Below are 18755 nucleotides of genomic sequence, written 5' to 3'. Positions count from 1 at the left end.
TCTTGAAAGAATGACCAAGCCCAAGACTAAGGTCGAGAAGAGGAAATGGTTCATTAATAACTATATTAAGGATCCTTGACCCGAGCCTAAGACTTTATCTTGATCCTAGAAGAGACGAAGACAAAGGAACCGAGCCATGCAGAAAATGAAACAAATTATAAGCATGCTTGGCTCAACAAAGACAACGGAGAGGGAAGAAGTGACATCCCCTAGAAGTATACTGGTACACATGACGAATTCGGTCATTCAAACCTGCAAAGAGAATTCCTCAATTGAGCCTTCTAAACAGGGTGGTGATTAGCCAATCCCAAGGGTACGCACATTCTTGTCTGCCAGAGAAGAAGAGGAAGCCCTTAACCTAGATTTCTCCATAGCATATGAGGAGTTAGATGCCTTTTTAAAGGATGAAAACCTGTGGATCTGACCCCCTATGAGTTCGTCTCAATACAAGGACAAGTTGGAACCTTAGAGAGGGACATGCTTGTGAATGAAGTCGAATGGGCGTCACTCGTGACTACCCCTGAGGTGGTTGTGCCATTTGAGAAACTTACGAAGGAGATGGTGAAGCACCCTTAAACCTATATATGTAACAATGCACTTCAATGACAAGCCCATGTCCAGGGTATTTATTGATCCGCAAACCGTGCTCAATGTCATACCACTATCAAATTTGAGGAAAAAAGGAAAATACTCAAAGGACTTATTAGAAATCGACATGAAGATATTTAATTTCATAGGAGAATTAATAAGAGATGCCAAGTGTTTGAATATCCTTTGAGAGTAGAAGCTGTATGCCAACCTTAAGAGTTTTACGTGCCTTCTTAGCAATGCAAAAATGTAATTGAAAAATATTGAATATAACATAACATTCTCACATTATTATACAAGAACTTCTCTCATTATACTCAAACAAAACAAATCCAAAACCAGTCAAGTTTAACACACAATAGTGTGCGTATTTAATCTTACAACTAAAAAGGCATAAACATGAATTTCATCAACCTCACAAACCTCTATGGGAGTAATGAATAAATTCTCATATTCAACCACCCCCCCAAAAAATCTAACAGAAAAATCAACCAAAAAATAAAGGGTAAAAAAAGAAGTTTCGAAAGTTTCTATGAACACCAAAGCAAGGACACATACACTTTAATTTGTTTCTACAAAAAGATGAAACAGTCCAAGGAGATAAGAGGGTTGTCAATATCCTCCATCATAGTTGCGTCCACTTCATGATTGCTCGACATCACATCCTTAACCACGGTTTCATCAATTTTAGAACCAACTCTTAAATTGCAAGTCTCTCTGTGCCTCAAACCAGCATGGAGAAACCGCTGTGAATTGTTGTTCAGCGTACTCGTTGATTTAAGACCCTGATCTTTCCTCATATTAATCGATGTGGTACCCAAAGCATTTCCACATTTGTCTCCGATGAATCTTCTGCTCGGTGATGGTGATGATGACCCTAACGTTGTTCTACTGGTACGCATGTTGATCATGTTGGTTGCTGAAGGGGTAACAATGATTGGCTCCATTGGTGGTTCCTTTCGTAAACTCTTCTGTCTTGTTAGATTGGTTGGTGAGTTTGATCGCATCCTCTTCTGCGGCATGGAATTGAACGAACCATTTTGAGGTGAAGAGTAGTGTTTGGTTGGTGTAGGTGGTGAAGGGTTTATGTATGAAGGGTTTATTGTGTTTCTATGATGACGTGGAGTTAAGGAAAGAGAGGCATCCTTGAGTGAATTGATGCGAGCGATGTGGGGATTCTCCTTGTAGCAAGACCAAAGAAACTCGTTGGAGAAGGATTTGTCGAATTTGGAAGAGGTGAGGGTGGAGGAGGAGGCGCTGGAGATGGAGGAGGCGGAGGAGGAGATGGTGTTGGAGGTGGTGGTGGTGCGAGTGAAGGAAGAGAGGGAGGAGGTGGAGGAGGAGGTGGGGGAGGATGGAGAAGGTGTGATTTTGTGCTTTGAAGAAGGGTAAAGAGTGGTGATTGGAGGTGGTGGTGGGGTTCTTGAGATGACAAGCTTGTCTTGAATTTGGTGGCGGTTGAATTGGTGTTGTAATTGTAGGGAGTGTTTAGGATCGGGTCTGCATTTGCTAATGCAGCAACCCATTTGGTTGAGGAATGAGGTAAAATGTGTGTGTGTGTGTGTGTTGGGAATTGATGGATGAGTAAGAAGAAGAAGGGTGATTGGTTAAGTTTAATATAGCATTGTAAGTTGTATTTGAAAAAGGGGTTTTCTAAGGAAGGGAAAGTAAGGGAATGTCTTTTACTTTTTGGTGTTTTTCTTTAGCTTTTTCAGTGTGTGTGAGTGTGTTTTTTTGAATTTGGTTACCGGGGATGGGTTCCGTTGTGTAACGGTTATGTACGAAGAATCATCGAAGGTGCTGTTGGTTGGTGGCTTGGTGCTTTTCTTTTTTCTTCCATTTTGAGTTGAGAGTGCGCTGGGACGTCAAGGTGGGGTCAGTTTGTTTGCCACGCTTCAATTTTTTGGGTTATCCATGTAGTTACTCTATGGGCTGTAGTTCAATTTTAACCCAGGCCCGTCAATATTTTTAGCTTCTAACATCAGAGATAATTTCTTTTAAGGTAAAAAAACTAGCGAAAATAATTGTTAAAGGCAGTACTCTATTTTGATTGACCAGATAGTAGAATTTTTTTTTTGAAAGGGATAGTAGAGGTTGAGAAGAAGAAAAGTTACAGGAGAAATAATATTAATCTTATAAAATTTTTTTTGGTTACATTCTAATCTTACGATTTAAGTAATATACTCAATCTAAATGATTTGATTAAAAAATAAGATAATTATTTTCTTTCTCAAAATTATACCTCTTCTTTAATTTATCTTATATAATTCTAAAATAAAGATCCAACAATATTTTTTTATATAAAAAATGTTTAATTGACTTTTTTCTCATTAAGATAGGATTTATCATTCAATAATTTATTTAGTTTAAAATAAAAGATAACATATATTTACTTCAAATTTAAATTTTGATTTTATTCGATTCTTTTGTAAAACAAATAAAGATCCATAGAGGCCAAATAGAATCTACATACAAAAATATTTGGGACTGAAGTAAGAGTTAGGGTTTACGTTTGTTACCAATCAAGTTGCCAAGGTGGTTCTTCTCAAATCTGTCTTCTTCTTCGCCTTGCATCATGTCTCTCTTGTCTGCTCAAAATTCTTCAGCTTCCATAACCACCGTAGAGATCAAGAAGAAGGAACCATGGTTAATCGTTGGCCTCAGCAATCCCGGGAAGAACTACACCGGCACTCGCCACAATGTGGGATTTGAGATGGTAGAAACTATTGCTAAAGCAGAAGGGATATCAATGAAGAACAACGCATCTTTCAAAGCCGCTTTTGGAAAAGGTGTTATAGGTGATAGTAATGTACCAGTCATACTTGCAAAACCACAGACATTTATCAATTTAAGTGGTCAATCTGTTGGGGCCATAGTTTCATATTACAAGATTCCAGTGAATCAAGTGCTCGTGATCTTTGACGACATGGATTTGCCTTTTGCGAAATTGCGCCTTCTACCAAAGGGTGGACATGGAGGTCACAATGGAATGAAGAGTGTTATTAATCACTTTAAAGGGAAGAATATTGGTTTTCCTCGTTTAAGAATTGGCATCGGCCGTCCTCCAGGCAAAATCGATCCAGCAGCGTTTGTTCTTCGCTCGTTCACTGAAGAGGAAAGGGAAGAGTTGGATTTTACCTTACAAGATGGATTAGAATCTGTGCGGATTCTTTTGCAGGAGGGGTTTGATAAAAGTGCAACACTTGTTAATAGTGCCAAATAGATGGAGCAAATAGGTTAGAGATAAATCCTTTTGGCAAGTACTACAAACAAACTGCAGGATCTTGTTGCAAAGAGATACAATTAACTTTAATGCATATATAAACTCGTTCAAGGAATCAAGGTGATGGTGATGAAATATATGTAGCACATGGGGGAGTTGGGAAGAAGCACGGTTAGGTGTTGTGTTCCAATTGCCTTAAGGTTTTTAGATATACAATATCATCACTTATGAACCATTGTTCTTTTGTCCAACACTCTCACGTGAGATATCTTATATTTCATCACCTCCATTTGTTGAGACTTTTGTCACGGGCTTGTGCTCCTTCTTGTAAATCTTTATTTTTAGAGATCCTAACTATTTTTTTTAGTGGGGTTGTGTAAATAACCCATGATAAATATTGGGTTAAATCACCCATGACCAAGTGTACCAATTAGATTATAATATGTATTTTTATATTATTCACCTCACTTGGTTCAACTCCTTTATTTTACATTTTCATAATTTTTATTTTATTAAATAATTTAATTGCGAAATAAACCTATCAATTTAGATAATAACGTACGACTCCTTCATTTCAAAAAAAAAAAAAAAACATACCACCTCCTTCTAAAAGAGAACTGTACGCTATCTTTTTAGATGAAAATTGTTTTTACATCCAACTTTTCCCTAACACACACCATAGAAATTGCAGTAATCAATATAATCATAGACTGGATGCAAAAAAAAGCAAACGATAATCACAGTAACTTTCTCATTCATTTTTAATTGACCAATTCCTTCCATCTAACCACAGTAAAGACATTGCAGCAATCAAGTAATCAACAAATATTTTTTCTAAGAATAAAAGTGAAGAGTGATGAATCTTTAACGTGTTTCTTTTTATTACTGGCATTATAACTCTTGAGATGAAAATCAAGGAATAGGGAAAAAAAAGCATTGGAAAGATCATTGAAGCCCTTCCAAGGAGGAAGAGCGTACAGGGAAATGGAAGAAAATAGGGGTTAGGGTTTTCTGTTTTTTTTTTTAATTTAGAAAAGGACTCCTTTGTTATTACTTAAATTGGTAGGTTCATTCTACAATTAAATTATTTAATAAAATAAGAATTATGAAAATGTAAAATAACGGAGTTGAACTAAATGAGGTGGATAAATAAAGACACATGTTATAATATGATTGATACACTTATACATGGGTGATTTAACCCAATTTTTATTATGGGTTATTTAAACAACCCATTTTTTAGTTGATAGTATTTGTGAACACCTAATTTTGTCCTACTTTTAAGAAAATTAATTTAATATAAAAATAGCACTCAAAATTATATTAATAGTAATTATTTAAATGATTTCGGAATTATAATATTAATTAAATAAATAAATATGAAAATAAATATTAAATACCAAAAATAAACTAGATTGTTCTAGATGGGCTTTTCTTCCTCTCCAAGAAGGGTGAAGAATAATTCCTAAGAATATTCTAGGAGTGGTGAGAAAGAAACCCTAAACCTGCAGTTATAAATAGAGAGAGGATTTTGTGTGGTGAGATCATGTTCAGAGAAAGAGGCAGAAAGAGAGTGTGAAAAAACAGAATGACCACTTTTTGGGTTGTAGTTCCACCTTTGAAATGCAACTCTAAACAAGAGTGAGAGTGTGAGAGTGGGTTTGCAGAAGCAAGATCATCAGGTGGTGATTGAAGAGGTTTGGCTCTTCTTTGTAGATAACATGTTATTACCAATACCTGTTATTGACAAAGTTGTCTGTTTAATATGCACTATGCTTTCTCTTTGTAAATCGACATGAATATATTTGTTGGTCCTAACCTGGCTCTGTTCGTGATTGAAAGAAAATTATTATCTCTTCTTCTCTCCTCTATCGTGAACTGCATAAGTATTGGAAGGTAACGTTTTTTTATCCCAAATTCAAATTGTCACCAACTATGATCCCACTTCATTTTTTTCCTTACCTTTTGTGAATAATAGAACGGATCTGGATCCTCTCCAGCCATTATCCCTCTCCAGCCTCTCCATCTGAAATTTCAGCCGTAGGATACATCTTATTGCATTGTAAAAACTGTAACGCTTATGACTTCATGACCATGCCTTATCCTCATAATAGTGTGAAATGCTATCATAGTATCTTGTTATTTGTTGTCTTTGTTCGAGTGTTTGGGAGATAAAAAATAAAAAACTAAAATGTGCTAAACTATATATGTTGCAAAAATACTTTTTTTTTTAGTTTAAATATTAATATTTAAATTAAATATTTGAATAAAATTAATATCATGTATCTTTTACTGAAATAATTTCTATATTCATTTTAGTTTTTATTTTTTAATTTTAAGAATAGAAAATAAAAAAAATAAAAAAATTTGGACGTAATGTATATTTGTAATTTAAACCGAAAAGTTTAATTATAATACTATAAAGTATTTATAAAAAAAAAGTAGGATATGCTCCCATGTGTCCTATTATTCCCTGGTCTTGTTCCATGTTTTTTTCCCAGCACCATATCTGTTTGAAAAGGGAAGATCGTTTTGTTTTTTTTTACACAATCAAAAGATATCAATTATAATTACCTACTGGATTCTCACTTTTTCTTTATTACTTCCGTTTTTTTTTTCCTTTTTTTCATACAAACCGTGACTAAGTCAATTTCAAATCCTTTAAACATGTTAATGGTTTTTAATATATAATAAAATACACCTACCAACAATGTTATTAAACTCGGCCCGGTGATCGACTCGGTCAGGGCACTGGGTCAATGGGTTACTGGTCTGACCACTGGGTCACTGGTTGAATCGCTTGACTCGGTTTACATTAAAAAATTAATAATACTAAATATAATATAACATAAAATTAAAATTAATATCACAATTATTTAAATAACAACGAAATAAAAATACCTTTAATATTTTATCTTGTCAATTACTTCTATTTATTAATAATTATATTTTTTTTTGAAAGAATAATTCTATATTAATTTCTTTTATATTTGTATATATTTATACGTTAGGATTAGAATGGAAAAATTAAGATTACTTTCTATGGTTCACAAATTTGTTCCAAAGTAATTGCATAATGCTTGTCCTTTGCTTTGCCCAAAACTTAGGATATGTTGAACATTTTGTGTTGGATCATCATGTTTCCCCTTGATTTATAATATTAATAAAATGCCTTTTGAACTTCTACTACAACCTCTTCTTTTACCCTTTTCTTTGTCTTTGCTTAAGCCTTTTGTTGCCAACGTTTCTTCTTATCCCCTCGCTTTTATTTATAACTAACAACAATGCAGGGCTAAGAGCGATGTCCTCGAGGGTGACAGTTCTAGTGTGATATCGCCTTATTTTGACTGCCCTATCAATCAAGCTGATGAGGAAACAAAAGATGAGGATGAACCTCCCCCTGAACTTTTGAGATTAATGGAGCAGTCGAGGCCGCGAATAAGAACATCAAAAAGACTGCAGAAAATGGTAGTAACATATAGAGATTGGCACGACATGCTCCTTTTCGCCTTGCATTCGCACTTCAACTGGGGCAACACCATTTTCTCTAGTGTATAGGATGAAGGCAGTCTTACCAATTGAAGTTGAGATCTCATCACTAAGGGTGTTGATGGAAGCCAAACTGGAGGAAGCTGAATGGGTCCAAACCCGACTTGACCAATTGAATCTCATCGATGGTAGAAGGTTAGCCGCTTTGTGTCATGGTCAGCTATATCAGAAAAGGATGAAAAGAGCCTAAGGAAAAGAAGGTGCGTCCTAGGGAGTTTCAAGAAGGTGATTTAGTCCTCAAGAAGATTTTGCCCAGTCAAAAGGATCACCGAGGTAAATGGACCCCAAATTATGAAGGTCCATAGGTATTCAAAAGAGTCTTCTCTAGAGGAGCTCTCATCTTTAGTGATATGGATAACCAAGATCTGCTACACCCAATAAATTCTGATGTAGTAAAAAAGTATTTGAAAAGCTCGCTATATCAAAAGATGGTCTAGGCAAAAGTTAGAGTCACCCGGTGGACTGAAAACTCAAAACGAGCAGCCACGCAAAAGTTAGGGTTGAAAGAAAAAAAAAACGGGGTAGGTTTTGATCTTGGATAGCTCTTGCGAAGGTAGAAGCCTTGGCTAGGGTAAAGGAGAGAGGGTTATCTGGGGCAATCAAGTAGATACGCAGTAAAAAAGGTATTATGTTTGAAAAGCACGCTAGATCAAACGATGGTCTAGGCAAAAGTTAGAGCCACCCGGTGGACTGAAAACTCAAAAAGAGCAGCCCACGCAAAAGTTAGGGTAAAAAAAAAAAGGAGACTAAGAAGAAATGGCATGGTTTGGATCTTGGGATAGCTCTTGCGAAGGTAGAAGTCTTGGCCAGGGGAAATGATATGCTTGTAGAGAAGGTCATTTGGGGCAATCAAGAAGATCAACACAGCTGGTTGATGGACAGGCTAAATGAGACGAAGTAAAACGAGCACTTCTTATCCAAGGGGGTGTCTTCTTAGTACTCTACCATCGCCCACATATCTTTCCTCTTGTACCTTTCATTCATTTGATGAATAAATTGACCTTTTCCAACAAGATTTACCTTTTGAATACTAATAAACTCCTTTTCATCTAATAACTCTTGTATTCATTTTGCATTTCATTATTACTATGCATTAAAGGAAAGCATGTTTTAGCATATAAATGCATCATTTTGGGCAAATTCTGTGAGCCTTGTAAGTTTGGCAAAGTCTGAGTCAAGAAAACAGACGGTTAGATCACAGGGAGTCTTACCAATGACATACTACCAAGGTTGTTTCATTCAGAGTCCAGCAGCAGCAGGTGACATATAGACTTGTGGAAGTGGAAAGCAGGGGCAAATGCTGCGTTCTAGCTCTTCCTAGGGTCCTTGGATGTCGGATGCCGGTTCAAAACAAACCAAAACAAAACAAAACAAAACAAAATTAAAAAAATATAAAAAAATCAAAAAAATCAAAAAATCAAAAAATAAAAAAAATTAAAAATCAAAGGTCAGGTAGATGACGGTAGTGGGTGACCAAAGGCACACGTAGTGGGCCATCTTCCAATTAGGGACACGTAGTGAACCTACTCAACGACGCACGTAGTGAGCTAAAATCTCTTCAGGGTACACATAGTGGACCCACTCAAAGACCACGTAGTGGTTTCACATCTCTTTTCGTTTTTCGGAAGACCACGTAGTGGTTCCGTAGCTTGTTCTCTTTTTCGGAAGACCACGTAGTGGTTCCGCATCCAATCAGGATGCACGTAGTGCATCTGCTCAAAGGCGCACGTAGTGCATCTGTTCAAAGACGCACGTAGTGGGCCATTACCCAGTCAGGGAGCACGTAGTGCACCCGCTCAAAAACCACGTAGTGGTTTCGCATCTCTTTTCTTTCGGAAGACCACATAGTGGTTCCGCATCAAGTCAAGGGTACACGTAGTGCACCCGTCCAATGGCCCACGTAGTGAGCCAAGGTCTATCCATGGTACACGTAGTGTACCCCGCTCAGAGACCACGTAGTGGTTTCACCTCTCTTTTCTTTTTTTTCTTTTTCGGAAGACCACGTACTGGTTCCGCAGTTCTATTCTTTTTCGGAAGACCACGTAGTGGTTCCGCAGCTCTATCCTTTTTCGAAAGACCACGTAGTGGTTCCACAACTCTTTTCTCAAGAAACCACATAGTGGTTCCTTACTTTGTCTCTCTTTTTCGGAAGACGACGTAGTGGTTCCGCGTATCTTTTTCTCAAGAGACCACGTAGTGGTCACCTATCTCGCTTTTCTTTTTAGAAGACAACTTAGTGGTTCCGCCATTTTTTTCAGTTTGTGTTTCTCGATCTCATGTGCGCTTAGTCACTTTGACCATGGAGTTGTGAGACAAAATTAGAGTTCATATCTTTACTTTTATTTTATCATAGCAATTTGATAACAATTGTTACTCATATTGACTACGAAAAATAACAAGTAAAGAGGGGCAACTGTGAACACCTAATTTTGTCCTACTTTTAATAAAATTAATATAATATAAAAATAGCACTCAAAATTATATTAATAGTAATTATTTAAATGATTTCAGAATTATAATATTAATTAAATAAATAAATACGAAAATAAATATTAAATACCAAAAATAAACTAGATTGTTCTAGATGAGCTTTTCTTCCTCTCCATGAAGGGTGAAGAATGATTCCTAAGAATATTCTAGGAGTGGTGAGAAAGAAATCCTAAACCTGCAGCTATAAATAGAGAGAGAGTTTTGTGTGGTGAGATCATGTTCAGAGAAAGAGGCAGAAAAAGAGTGTGAAAAATCAGAGTGACCACTTTTTGGGTTGTAGTTCCACCTTTGAACTGCAACTCTAAACAAGAGTGAGAGTGTGAGAGTGGGTTTGCAGAAGCAAGATCATCAGGTGGTGATTGAAGAGGTTTGGCTCTTCTTTGTAGATAACATGTTATTACCAATACCTGTTATTCACAAAGTTGTCTGTTTAATATGCACTATGCTTTCTCTTTGTAAATCGACATGAATATATGATGGGAAATTCAACACAAATAACAATAGCAACTCTAACAAGCAATGCACAGCAGATAATAATTTCCCCAAACTTGCTGAATCTGTGAGGAGCAACAACAAATAATGCAGCAACTAAAAAAAATCACAAATAAAGAGACACCAAGATTTTTAACGTGGTAAAAACCTTCTCAATGTGAGAAGGAAAACATCCACGGGACCAAGCCAGTAATAGAGCTCCACTATTGTCAAATCAGGTTACAAGAGAGTCTTAATACACAGCACAATTCGTGCACAATAATTGGCCAAACAACAAAGCAACAAGTATGAAATAGAGAACCAAGAAAACCAGAAAAACCAGATTTTGCAGCTACTGTCCGACGCAGTTTTCTCCCAACACAGGACTCATCTTGCCAATCACACCGTTCAGATTGAAGAACCACGAGTCACGAACCTACTGTCCAAATTTCAGCCCGATCGGACAGTGAACGAAGGCGTGGCGGCAGATCTAAAAACGCTGCTCAGACTTTGTGCGAAAATCATTTTTCTTCTCTTCTCTCTCACTTTTCTCTTTGCTTCTCTTGCCAAATTAGACCTCTCTCTCAACCCTAGCTGACCCCTCTCCACTTGTTTAAGTAAGACAAAGTGGGCTTACATATTTGGGCCTTTCTCCACATAGGAAGGGAGCCCAAAACCCCAACAATATATTTGTTGGTCCTAACCTGGCTCTGTTCGTGATTGAAAGAAAATTATTATCTCTTCTTCTCTCCTCTGTCATGAACTGCATAAGTATTGGAAGGTAACGTTTTTTTATCCCAAATTCAAATTGTCGCCAACTATGATCCCACTTCATTTTTTTCCTTACCTTTTGTGAATAATAGAACACCAGTGGTTTTCGATTATTCCCTGGTCTTGTTCCATGTTTTTTTCCCAGCGCCATATCTGTTTGAAAAGGGAAGATCGTTTTGTTTTTTTTACACAATCAAAAGATATCAATTATAATTACCTACTGGATTCTCACTCTTTCTTTATTACTTCCGTTTTTTTTCCTTTTTTTCATACAAACCGTGACTAAGTCAATTTCAAATCCTTTAAACATGTTAATGGTTTTTAATATATAATAAAATACACCTACCAACTTAAAATTATCTCTTTTCTACAAAATTAAAACATGTTAATATATCAAATCTTTTCAAAATAAAAGACAAAAACCAATCTAAAAGCATTAAGAACTACGTGGCTTTGAATACTCCACTGCATTTGGGGGATACGTAGGAGCGGGCATCAACATTCGTCAAGCCAATATTGTAAATAATCTTTTTTTATAAAATATAAAATAATCTTTAGTCAAAATAATTTTCTTATAGGGTAAAACAAATTTTTAGAAAGCTAAGAGATTTTGCATGATTAATTAGGGTAACCATTTGTGAATGGACGCTTAGGGTGCTAGTACCTTCCCTACGCGTAATTGACTCCCGGACCCGTTTTTGGTTTCGAAGACTATATTCATGGGTTTTCTAATGTTTTCCCACTTTAAAAACATTAGTGACGACTCTTCTGAATTCTAATGTTTATAGCACTGTCCCGCCGCAATACTGGTTGCGACAGTATTTTTTCTTTTTTTTGAGTCCATTTTTCTTTTTTTTTCTTCTTGTTTTTTTCGGCTCTTTTTGTTTGTTTGTGCAAGTATCCAGCCATTCTTTCAAAAACTAATTGTAGGTATATCTTGCAATTGAATTTGAACTAGAAGCTTGGAATCTTGAGGTGCTTGTAACTATATACATATTGCTATTTTGATCAATTTTGACCAGTTCCATCACAGTGCATGGTAATATCATGTTATGGAATTATTAAGCAATTATAGGTATATTTTTCTAAAAAATAACTTATGATAGAAAATCTACAAACCTTTAGAGGAGAAAACTATACTTGTAAACTCATAGATTTGCATTGGACCAAAAGGAACATCTTTTGTATTGTCCTGAGTTGAGAGAAATAACTGTTAATTGGCAAAGTACATCATTTAAATTACACATGTTCTTGAAAATGAATCAAGAACCAAGCCAATTCATGCATGTGGAATCATGAAATTCTCCAAAAAGGGTGAGAAACCAAGGAAAACAGAGGTGAATTCGGGTTTTTGCTCCAAACATTTAAAAATGAAAGCTTAAAATTACTTCACTAATCATTGATCAAAATAGAAAACATAACCAGTCCTCAGGAATTTATATATATGTAAAGCACACTTGTGTTTTTTTAAGCATTAAATGTGTATATGTACAAGAGACTTCATCATTGTATTAAATATATACAAAGATTGAATTAAAATAATAATCTACATTAGTTTTTTTATAAGCATGATAATCCACATTAGTAAGTTGGCATATGAGGGAGTAAGGATTACGAAACTCACAGAAATGAAAAGTCCCTAATAATGGTTAAATAAATAAAAAGATGAATATATATAATCAACCTACAATGAATAATGTACTCCTAGAATGTATTTGTGTTTTCTGATGTATTTGCATTTTTCTTTTAATGAAAGGTCAACGAAATCAACTCGCAAAAAATTATACTACATGCATATCCATGAACATGTAACCGACTAAAAAACATTTAAGTATTAGTTATTAGAAAATAATGAGATTATAATCTGAAATCGTGTGGCATACCGCAACTCTAAAAATTTAATAAAATAGCAATGTTTAAAGCCATTAACTAATTAAAAAACAAAATTATAAGACAATAGTGAAGGAAATAGTGACTCTTCTTCTATTTAATATATTTCTTATATTTATAAAAAAAATTATAATTTATAAAGATCTTACAATCAAAAAATACAATTAAAAACAAATATGTACATTTGAGTTTATATGTAAATAAGACTTGGTCCCCGTAGGATAGCTCAAGTCAGTTGGATAGGGGGAGGTCCAGGAATCGATTCCTGGCGAATGCAATTTATCTTTCCGTTGTACCAAAAAAAATGTAAAGGAGACTTGAGTTTTACATTAAATATATTAAACCATAAAAGAATAAATATTTATTTGCATTTGACAAATATTAAATATTTATGTAAAATTATTTAAGTTTTGAATTTTACAAATATAAAAAATTAAAATTATTTTAAAATTGAAAAATGTTGCTACAAGTTATTTAATACTAACTATAACATATATGTGCATTATTGAAAAAAAATGTTTTTTTATCTATGATATATTAATAAAAATTACTCAAGAAAGCATAATAGAGAAAATAATAATGGTCAAAGTTGAATAAATGTTTGTTGTGAGAGGCTTGGTCTATCCACTTAACGTGATCGTAGAGTCTCAAGAAATTAGTCTCATGGCAATCGGCTGTGAGAAAACACTCTCAAACCAAATAAGTTGAAAAAAATGAAATTCACAAGATAATATTTTGGGTTTTTTATTGTAAAAAGATTATTTAAGTTATCACTTATTATAATTCAAAAAGTTAAAATTAATTTATTCTTCTTGGTCTTGATATGTCACACCAAATGGCTTTTCCAGGTGAAAAAAAATATAAAAAATGATATTAAAACTTATTTCATGACATTAAACACTTACTACTTAACATTTTTTTAGTAATTTAAATATTTCAAATTAACTTAATAATTTTTCATATTATTAAATAATTAAAATTTTTAATTGTTAAAATTATTTTATGCTAATAATTAAAGGTGAGTAATATTAATTATTTATACAAAATGAACTATAATAATATTTATTGAAATTTCTTGACATAATATTTTTATATTTATAGTGAAAAATATTTTAATTTGAATTATTTAACTATAAATTTTTTTTATATAATGTTAAACAATATTTTAAGTAAGTCCGTGCATCGCACGGGTATGATATCTAGTTTTACATAAAGCAAATAAAAAGTGAACCAACTTTCTAATTAATATTTTAATTATAACCATAGTCACACAACAATAAGTTACAGATCGAACAGAGGTTGAATGGATAATCTTCTATATATATAAGTAAAGCACACTTGAACCATTACATTAAATACATTAGTAAAGATTATATGTATTATAATGGATTAAGTAATAACAAATTATCTTTGTAGTAAATATATTAAATAATAAGATTAAAAACTGAAAAAAAAAATTGTATTGTCAAAAGCTATTCAACTACCTACATTAAATATTCACAAAAATACCTATATTAAATAATAATAGTTATAATTTTAAAAAAATTACTTCAGTTGACAAATATTAAGAATTAAAATTAATTAATTATAAAGGCTTAATAGCTCTTTTGGTCCCTCACTTATCACGATTTTGCACTTTTGGTCCCCAATAAAAAAATTAGCACTTTTGATCCTCCACATTGCTTAATTCTTTGCCAAAATATCCCTATTTGAGACTAAAGCGGCAAAAGTTGTAAGATCAAGTTTTGATCTAGTAGTACAACTCTATGTTTTGATGATTACAAGTTAACCTTTTGATATGAACAATTGTGGTACTCTAACGTGTTTTTCTGAGTGTGCTATTTACAGGCTCTGACCTCAACTCAATCTCACACAAATCAGAAGCACTGTGTTAAAGAGCGACCCAAGCAACGCTTTCGCATTCACCATGTTCAGTATGAACAGTGGAAAAGCTTCAGAAGTTCTGAAGTTATACAAACTCTGATGTGGACTCAGTCACTAGAAGTTCTGAAGATCCAGAAAGTCTGATAACCAAGAAACACTGAAGGCTCAGATATTCTGATGGTGTAGAAGACTCTGAAGATCCAGAAGCTGATTAGTGAAATTCTGATGTCCAGAAGCAAGATACTCTGAAGACCATGTACTTCCCTCTGAGTTCAGAATCAGAAGAAACAATGGTCAGAGGATCTGGGCTTTCCCTCTGACTCTGATCAACCGGCTTCACAAGTTCCAATATGAAGCATTCCCCTGATCAGAAGTCTCCTAGGTTTAAAGGTCAAGTCGCTATCCAAGTACAAAAGCAACTGTACCTTCCTGACGACCTACCTAACAGTCTCAGACATAGCAGAAGCTGGATTTTCCAGAACTGCCCTCCAACGGTAGCATTTTCCATGCAACGCTCAACCCTAATCCTTGGAGTATATAAAGAGGCTGAAGACTGAAAGAAGCGGCTAGAAGCATTCACATACGCGCAAGACAATTTGAAATTCTTCTAAGCTTTCTTTCATCTGAAATTCATTGAGTTTACTATTAGCTTTTTTAGAAGCAAATCTCTTGTAAACAATTCTTTGATAAACAGTTTGTTTAGTTCCTTTAGGAGATCAAGGTTGATCGGATCCTAGAGAAGACTAAGAGAGTGAATCTTAGTGTGAGCTAAGTCAGTGTAATTGTTAGTCACTTGTAGGTTTCAAGTGCAGTTGTAACTCTTACCTGATTAGTGGATTGCCTTCATTCTTAGAAGGAAGAAATCACCTTAACGGGTGGACTGGAGTAGCTTGAGTGATTTATCAAGTGAACCAGGATAAAATCCTTGTGTGCTTTTCTATCTCTTATCTTTAGCACTTAAGTTCTCGAAAGATTTGTCAAAATCTTTAAGGTGGAAGCTTTATACTGAAAACGTTATTCAAACCCCCCCTTTCTACCGTTTTTCATACCTTCAATTGGTATCAGAGCGCAAGTTCTTATTACCACACCTAACAGTGTTCAGTGATCCGGACCGGTGTGAAAAACAATGGCTGCCACCACCAGTGAAACTCAAAGAGATGGTTACAATGCAAAGCCTCCTATGTTCGACGGTCAAAGGTTCGAATACTGGAAAGATAGACTGGAAAGTTTCTTTCTGGGTTTCGATGCAGATCTCTGGGATATTATTGTGGATGGCTACGAGCGTCCAGTTGATGCAGATGGCAAGAAGATCCCAAGGTCAGAGATGACTGCAGATCAAAAGAAGCTGTACTCACAACATCACAAAGCAAGAGCAATTCTTCTAAGTGCTATTTCCTATGAAGAGTACCAGAAGATTACAGATCGTGAGTTTGCGAAAGGCATTTTCGAATCTCTGAAGATGTCTCATGAAGGAAACAAGAAAGTCAAAGAATCAAAGGCATTGTCTTTGATCCAAAAGTATGAATCCTTCATCATGGAGCCAAATGAGTCCATTGAAGAAATGTTCTCCAGATTTCAGTTGCTTGTAGCTGGCATACGACCTCTAAACAAGAGCTACACAACAAAAGATCATGTCATAAGGGTCATCAGGTGTCTTCCTGAAAGTTGGATGCCTTTAGTGACTTCAATAGAGCTCACGAGAGATGTTGAGAATATGAGTTTAGAAGAACTCATCAGCATTTTGAAATGCCATGAGCTGAAGCGCTCAGAGATGCAAGATCTGAGGAAAAAGTCCATAGCCTTGAAATCTAAATCTGAAAAGGCTAAGGCTAAGAAGTCAAAAGCTCTTCAAGCTGAAGAAGAGGAATCTGAAGAAGCATCAGAAGATTCTGATGAAGATGAGCTGACTCTGATCTCCAAGAGACTCAATCGCATCTGGAAGCACAGGCAGAGCAAATACAAAGGCTCTGGAAAGGCAAAAGGAAAGTCTAAATCCTCAGGTCAGAAGAAGTCCTCACTTAAGGAAGTCACATGCTTTGAGTGCAAAGAATCAGGGCACTACAAAAGTGACTGTCCAAAGTTGAAGAAGGACAAGAAGCCAAAGAAGCACTTCAAGACAAAGAAGAGTCTGATGGTGACATTTGATGAATCAGAGTCAGAGGATGTTGATTCTGATGGTGAAGTCCAAGGACTCATGGCTATTGTCAAAGTCAAGGAAGCAGAGTCAAAGGGAGCTGTTGACTCTGACTCAGAATCAGAAGGAGATCCTAACTCAGACGATGAAAATGAGGTATTCGCTTCTTTCTCTACCTCTGAACTGAAACATGCTTTGTCTGATATCATGGATAAATATAACTCCTTATTGTCTAAGCATAAGAAGCTGAAAAAGGACTTATCTGCTGTTTCCAAGACTCCTTCTGAACATGAGAAAATTATTTCTGATTTGAAAAATGATAATCATGCTTTGATCAATTCTAACTCTGTGCTTAAGAACCAGATTGCTAAGTTTGAAGAAATTGTTGCCTGTGATGCCTCTGATTGTAGAAATGAGTCTAAGTATGAAAAGTCTTTTCAAAGATTCCTAGCTAAAAGCGTGGATAGAAGCTTAATGGCTTCAATGATCTATGGCGTAAGCAGAAATGGAATGCATGGCATTGGCTATTCTAAACCAATTAGAAATGAGCCCTCTGTGTCTAAAGCTAAATCCTTGTATGAATGCTTTGTTCCCTCTGGTACCATATTGCCTGATCCTTTACCTGCTAAAGTTGCTAAAAACCCTCTTAAAAAGGGATCCTTCTCTATGACTAAATATCATGCAAATATTCCTTTAAAATATCATGTTGAGACACCCAAGGTGATCAGAACCTCTGGGGTAACTAACAAGAGAGGACCCAGAAAGTGGGTACCTAAGGACAAGATTATCTATGTTGCAGATATCCTTGATAGCTCCACTGAAACACCAATCATGGTATCTGGACAGTGGATGCTCGCGTCACATGACGGGAGAAAGACGTATGTTCCGAGAGCTGAAACTTAAGCCTGGAGGCGAAGTTGGCTTTGGAGGAAATGAAAAGGGTAAAATTGTTGGTACTGGTACTATTTGTGTAGATAGTAGTCCATGCATTGATAATGTGTTATTGGTAGACGGCTTAACACATAACTTATTGTCTATAAGTCAATTAGCTGATAAGGGTTATGATGTTATATTCAATCAAAAGTCCTGTCGGGCTGTAAGTCAAATCGATGGCTCTGTTCTGTTTAACAGCAAGAGGAAGAACAACATTTATAAGATCAGATTATCTGAGTTGGAGGCTCAGAATGTGAAGTGCCTTCTGTCTGTTAATGAAGAGCAGTGGGTATGGCATAGACGGTTAGGGCATGCCAGTATGAGAAAGATTTCTCAGCTGAGCAAGCTAAACCTTGTCAGGGGCTTACCCAATCTGAACTTCGCTTCAGACGCTCTTTGTGAAGCATGTCAGAAAGGCAAATTCACAAAAGTCCCTTTCAAGGCAAAGAATGTTGTCTCAACCTCAAGGCCGTTGGAACTTCTGCATATCGACCTTTTTGGACCAGTGAAAACTGAGTCTATAGGTGGCAAGAGATATGGGATGGTTATCGTTGATGACTATAGCCGCTGGACATGGGTAAAGTTTCTAACCCGCAAGGATGAGTCTCATGCTGTGTTCTCTACCTTCATTGCTCAAGAGCAAAACGAGAAGGCTTGTAGGATTGTGCGTGTCAGAAGTGACCATGGTGGAGAGTTTGAGAATGACAAGTTTGAGAGTCTGTTTGATTCCTATGGAATTGCACATGATTTCTCTTGTCCCAGAACTCCTCAACAAAATGGTGTTGTTGAGAGGAAGAACAGAACTCTTCAGGAGATGGCTAG

General features: G+C 35.6%; 2 protein-coding genes across 2 annotated transcripts; one reads left to right on the top strand and one right to left on the bottom strand.

Moving 5' to 3' along the window:
- Nucleotides 1-838: 838 nt before the first annotated feature.
- On the bottom strand, nucleotides 839-2219 carry LOC130739707 (uncharacterized serine-rich protein C215.13). The gene has a single exon (XM_057592089.1). The coding sequence runs from the start codon at nucleotides 2112-2114 to the stop codon at nucleotides 1161-1163; it is 954 nt and encodes a 317-aa protein (XP_057448072.1). The 5' UTR covers nucleotides 2115-2219; the 3' UTR covers nucleotides 839-1160.
- A 944-nt stretch (nucleotides 2220-3163) lies between these two features.
- Nucleotides 3164-3811, top strand: LOC130731975 (peptidyl-tRNA hydrolase, chloroplastic-like). The gene has a single exon (XM_057584125.1). The coding sequence runs from the start codon at nucleotides 3164-3166 to the stop codon at nucleotides 3809-3811; it is 648 nt and encodes a 215-aa protein (XP_057440108.1).
- The last annotated feature ends 14944 nt before the right edge of the window (nucleotides 3812-18755 follow it).

This window comes from Lotus japonicus, chromosome 1, assembly GCF_012489685.1.
Source record: "Lotus japonicus ecotype B-129 chromosome 1, LjGifu_v1.2".
Lineage (NCBI taxonomy): Eukaryota > Viridiplantae > Streptophyta > Magnoliopsida > Fabales > Fabaceae > Lotus > Lotus japonicus.
Note: the sequence above shows the minus strand (reverse complement) of the source record. Positions and strands in the feature narration are given on the sequence as shown.

What these genes read in the sequence shown, in the direction of transcription:
- LOC130739707 (XM_057592089.1), bottom strand. Translation starts at nt 2,114, where the DNA reads ATGGGTTGCTGCATTAGCAAATGCAGACCCGATCCTAAACACTCCCTA.
- LOC130731975 (XM_057584125.1), top strand. Translation starts at nt 3,164, where the DNA reads ATGTCTCTCTTGTCTGCTCAAAATTCTTCAGCTTCCATAACCACCGTA.